Consider the following 6000-nt stretch of genomic DNA (forward strand, 5'->3'; position numbering starts at 1 on the left):
GAGGAATAGATTTTAGAGCAGCATCAATGTTAATAGATAGGAAGTGAAGTTTCCCAAAATGGGGTAGCAGTTTGCACTGTTGGAGATTTGAGAAGGAGGGTATTCCACAAAGTCTTGAGAGCACTGGAACAAGATCAGAAATGAGGGAACACCTATAAAGGGAACCACCTCTCCTTGCTGTTTTTCCCCCTGGGACAATGGAAAAATAATAATCAGAGGACACTTTAACTTTGTCTTCTCACCCTACACTTCTTTTTTTTTTTAAGTTGTAGTAAAATACATATAACATAAAATTTACCATTTTTATCATGCTTAAATATACAATTCAGTGGCATTAAGTACATTTATAATGTTGTACAACCACCATCACTATCCATATTCAGAATTTTTCAACATCCCAACAGAAGCTTTGACTCTTTAAACTACTCAATCACCATCGCCCCTCCCCGCAACCCCCGGCAGCCTCTATTCTACTTTCTGACTCTATGAATTTGCCTATTCTAAGTAGTTCATGTAAGTAGAATCATATAGTATTTGTTCCTTTGGCTTATTTCATACTCATGCTGCAGCATCTATAAGAATTTCATTCATTTCTAAGGCTGAATAATATTCCATTGCATGTATATATCACTTTTGGTTCATCCATTCATCTGGTTATGGACACTTGGGTTGCTTCCACCTGTTCATTGTTGTGAATAACGCTGTAAAGAATGTAGGTGTACAAATATCTCTTTGAGTGCCTGTTTCCGACTCTTTTAGGTATATACCCAGAAGTGAAATTGCTGGATCATATGATAATACTATGTTTACTTACTTTTCCTATGTTTATTTATTTAAGGAACCATTGAACTGTTGCCCACAGCAGCTAAACCATTTTACATTCCCACCAACAGTGAACAAGGGTTTCAATTTTTCTACATCCTCATCTACTCCTTATTATTTTTCTGTGTTAATAACAGCCATCCTGACCCTGGCTGGTGTGGCTTAATTGATTGAGTGCTGGCCTATGAGCCCAAGGGTGGCTAATTTGATTCCCAGTTAAGGCACCTACCTGGTTGGCGGGTCAGGTCCCCAGTAGGGGGCACACGAGAGGCAACCACACATTGATGTTTCTCTCCCTCCCTTCCCCCTTCTAAAAATAAATAAATAAAATCTTTTTAAAAAAATCTCAAAATACCCTAATGGGTATGAAGTGGATTAGCCCATATTTCTTTTACCCTTGATCCTTCCATTAAAATTTAATAAATCAATATAATTTTTTGCAGTGGTGGCATTCCAACCAAAGAAATGTGTAATGTCCACTGATGTGTAACAGCAAAGTATTCTGTTGGAAAGACTGAATCCATGATTTTCAGATGGTGACCGCATTGAAGAACAAGGAGCCTCAGGGTTTCTGGGAGTGGTTGGGAAGATTGTGTGTTCAGTGGAGCAACCACTTGGTAGATGCCTGGATAGGAGAATGAATGAGGAAGAAGCCCCTTATTATCTAAATTAAGCTCAAGAAGGGGAGGAAAAAGTGATATTTAGTAGTCATGTGTGTATTTACATATATGTATTTCTATATATTTATGACATTTAAAAGAATTAAATATACTTTTACTTAAAATTCACGAGAGACAAGTGAAGATGAAAGAATTGCTAAAATTTATTTAAAATTTTTCTCAAAACAAGAGCTACTAGTCCTTAAAAGCTCCTTTTAAAATCTTTTTTAATATCATATTTGTATAAGTACTTAAAATTTTTCACTTGTTCTAGCATCAAAGTATTTATAATGAAAAATAGCTGTTCCTTTCCCTAACCTCTACCTGCTCTCCAACAGTAGTCATTTTCAATTCTTTTTAGCTGTTTATTCTAATTTGTAACTCCATATTTAAAAATTATATTCCTATATAGCTATTTCTTGGTTTATTAAATTGAGACATTATCCAAAACTTTCCACTTGGAAGGGAAAGATTTAGATTTTTTTTCATCTCCCCTCATATACTTCTCTCCCCCATGTATTACATATCCTTCTTTTAATTTTTAAGTGCATGATGTGTATTTATAATGACTTATTTTGACTATGAAATACTGTTCACTACTGAGACTAGTCATATAAAATGATTATGTCTCTTGAACATTTTGTCTTTCCTGAAGTCAGTAATTATTTTGTTTTTTCATTTGATTAACTTTCTAGGAATAGCTAAATTTTCCAAATCCTCCAACAGCTCTGTTAGACATCTATCAACAGTTCTTTGTTTTTCCTCTGGAGCCCTGTCTCCCACAGTCCTTCTTCCTCTTTCTCCAGTCTGGGCCTGCTACCTGGCTATGGTTTGGGATAGCCTCTCCCCAATTCTCCCAGCTGGAGTTCTGTTTCCTGGATTCCATATCTTTTTTTCCTAGCTTTACTTTCTTGTTTGGCAGAAGCACATTCTCTAGTAATGTCTTAAAGTGTACATAGGAGATTAAAACTCTTTGCAGGAGTGAAAAAGTTTTTATTAATTTGAAAGAACACTAAGTTGAAAATAATTTTCCTTCCAAATTTTCAAGGCATTTCTCCTTCTCTCTTCTGTGTTGTTGATAAATTTATTTCTAACTCCAAATCTTTTGTATATGACTTTTGTTTTCTTTCTAGAAATATTTAGGATTTTCTTTATTTTTAGTTACATTAAAATTTCTTGATGAAACGGTTTCCTTTTTTTACTTATTAGTTATATATTCAGTAAGCATTTCTATATGAGAATTTTTGTTCTTAATTTCTGGGAATTTTAAAAACATTGTTATTCATTTTATTTCTTCCTTTCCTCTTCTCTATTATGCCTTCTCAGAATTCATGCAGGTTGAATAATGAACACCACAGATTGATCGTATAATCTTCATTTTGTCTGTGTAATCTTTCTGGGATATTTCCTTGACATTATCTGTTAAGTTTTCTAACGATTGTTTTGTCATCATTCGTTTACTTTCCAAACAGGCTTTCTTGTTCTCTGATGATTCCTTTTCCATGGCATCCTCTTTTCCACATTTCCTCTACGTGGCTCCCTTTTAAAAGAAATTTTAAAGAACACAATATTGACTGTAGTCTTGTGTTTTAGGTTTTTCCTCCTCTCTATATGGTCTGTTTCCTTTCCTCTGTTGGTTTGCTTCCATGTAGTAGGCCTTTCTCAGTGTCTTATTTAAGCTTAAGGCACAAAAGTGGCCCTCGGAACCACTGTGGACCTTAACCACACATTGACTAGCGGCCTTCACTGTAAAATAATCAGGTCAAGAAGGACCATACAGTCAGGATCTGTGGTGTGTTTCTCCCCTGGTCTGGGGAACTTCTGGGGTGTTGCAGGCCAACCAGACAGTTTCTCATCAATGTCCCCTCCATCTACTGCAAGAATTTAGGTGGTTCCTTTTCCTACATGGTCATCACCACATTATTTGCTTTCCATTTCCCAAAGATTTCTTCAAATTTCTGCTTCCTTGTCTCTTGTCTTGTTCTTTTTGACTTTGTGGTTTTGAACTCTTTGGATTCCTTTTCTGTCACTTTAAGGGCATTCCCAGGGGAGAAGCAGTTGAACACATGTGGTTAATCTGCTATTTTTAACTTGATGTCCTACTGTGATATAATAAGAAATATATATTTGGTCATTGTCCTTAGTGTCTGACACAGTGTTCCTAAGAGCCTTGTAATTTCTTGAGTGATGGGGTGAGAGGAGTATCTTTTATTCTAATATTTGGTCTTAATCTCCAGATCCTGATACGAGAGCTCCTAAGGCCCTTGGAATCTCCAAAGTGATAGGTGATTAGTGACTTCTCGTATGCTAATAAGATGACTGGTGGCTGGGGAACCCTAGATAGTTTCAGGTTGGGAGTTAGTCACCAGAAAGACCAACCATGTGGTTAGAGGGTTGGAACTTTCAGCCCCATTCTTCCAACCACTTAAGAGGAGAGAGAGACTAGAGACTGAGTTAATCAATAATGAACAATGATTTCATCAGGCATGCCTATGTAATGAAACCGCCATAAACACCCTAAACAATAGGGTTTGGAGGGCTTCCAGGTCAGTGATCACATCAAGGTGCTGGGAGGGTGGCACAGCCAGAAAAGGGCTTGGGAGCACCATGTGCCCTCCTCCTTGCCCTATGCATCTCTTCTACTTGGTTGTCCCTGAGTTGTAACTTTTAAAATAAACCAGTAATATTAAGTAAAGTACTTTCCTGAGTCCTGTGAGTCATTCTAGCAAATTATCAAAGCCAAGGTAGAGGTCATGGGAACCCACTATTTATAGCCAGTCCATCAGAAGTATGGATAGCCCAGATTTGCAATTGGTGTCTGAAGTAGGAGCAGTCTCACAGGACAGTTCTTACCTCTGGGGTCTGTGCTAATTCCAGGTAGTTAAAGTCAGAATTGAATTAAATTGTCAGGAACCTAGCTGATGTCTGGAAGGTTGAATAATTGGTTGTCAGCATGAAGAAAAATGTCCCATACATTTGGTGTTACACTGAAGTGTTTTAAGCAGAAAATACCAAAGTAGTTGGTACCAACAAGGCAGTTCTATTTGGTAATGAAAACAGCACCTCAGCCCTAAGTACCTTTAAAAATATGTACTCCCCATATATTAAAAAAGAGATTGTCAGAAAAAAATGTACTAAATAGTGCTTTTGTTTATTATTTAAATTAACCAAAAACAGGAGAATCAAGTTGGCGGAGGAGTGAGTAGAAGTAACATCAACATCCTCCCAGGACCATCTGGAATTACAACTAAATTGTGAATAAAGCCCCTGGAACAAACAACTGAACAATAGCAAGAGAGGAGCTTTATAACCTTGGAGACAGAAGAATCAGCTTTAGCACAATCTAATTGGTAAGGAGTGTGGTAGAGAAGGCTCAAGAAGGCATGCGGGGTGCCCACGGGCAGCAGCACCAGAAGGATATTGAAATGGCCAGTTGAATCCCCCTGAGAAGAGTGGGGTCTAAACCAAAAGTGGGGATCTCCAGCCTACAGCACCAGAGCCCAAAAAGTACACAGAAAACAGCCAGCTGCAAAAAGCTGCACAGTTGCTCTCTGCCAGGGACAGGTGGCTGGACACGCAAAGAACCATTTAAAGGGCCAACACATAAATTTTTGTTTGCAGCCACTTACCCTGGTCTCCGGCAAAGGTGGGGGCAGAGTGGGCTAGAGATGCCTGAGGAGAGACTAGGGAAGGAGGCTTTGGGAAGAGAACTGAGAGAGTAGCCGGCAGGATCTCAGTGCTGACTCATCCTTCATGAGGAGCAGCCATCTTGCTCAGGCAGAGACCACATCCCCTGAGTGGCAGCAGCATCAGAGGACCCAATAACCCCACTCCCAGGAGGGACTTCACCGCACCCTGAGCTGTCTAAGCTGGCCTGATGAGTGCAGAGTGACTAGATTAACAACTGAAGGAGACAGCCACAGACAGTAGATTCCTGGAAGTCTCGAACAGACTGCCTAAGGTCAGACAAGGACAACATCTGACATCATCAGAGGCAGATCCAGAAAGTAAAAACAGTGGTCTCCTACCATAGAAGTTCACACCACAAAGTCAGGAAATCAAGACAGATCAATTTAAGAAGCAGAAGCAAAAGAGAAGAGTGTCACAAATAATGGGAAGACAAAGAAATACCCCCCACCAAAGGGAAAGGAGGAATCCCCAGAAAGGCAAGTAAATGAAATATAGGCAAGTAAACTATCAGATATTGAGTTCCAAACACCAGTTCTAAGGAAACTCAGTGAGCTCAGAGAGAATAACAAAAAACTACAGAGAAACTATGAGGAACTTACTGCAAACTATATCAGCATGATAAAGGACATAGAAACTACCAGTAAGAGACAAGAGGAAATGAAGAATGCAATTTCTGAATTGATGAACACAGTAGAAGGGATCAAAAACTGGCTAGATGAAGCAGAGGATCGAATCAGTGAGCTGGAGGACAAGTTAGAAAAAGCTCCCAGAAAGAGCAAGAAAATGAAAAAAAGACTCAAAAAGAATGAAAAGGCATTTAGGGAAATGC

General features: G+C 38.7%; 1 protein-coding gene across 1 annotated transcript in view; it reads right to left on the minus strand.

Moving 5' to 3' along the window:
• SCTR (secretin receptor) overlaps positions 1–1826 on the minus strand; it is a 71328-nt gene extending 69502 nt beyond the window's left edge. Inside the window, 1 exon segment of the mRNA XM_054574920.1 lies at positions 1806–1826. Within this exon segment, the coding sequence (XP_054430895.1) occupies positions 1806–1826 (21 nt within the window).
• Positions 1827–6000: the final 4174 nt, after the last annotated feature.

The sequence above is a fragment of the Pteronotus mesoamericanus genome, unplaced genomic scaffold (genome assembly GCF_021234165.1).
Source record: "Pteronotus mesoamericanus isolate MK-2021 breed Mesoamerican mustached bat unplaced genomic scaffold, CSHL_Meso_final contig_27, whole genome shotgun sequence".
In the NCBI taxonomy this organism is placed as follows: domain Eukaryota; kingdom Metazoa; phylum Chordata; class Mammalia; order Chiroptera; family Mormoopidae; genus Pteronotus; species Pteronotus mesoamericanus.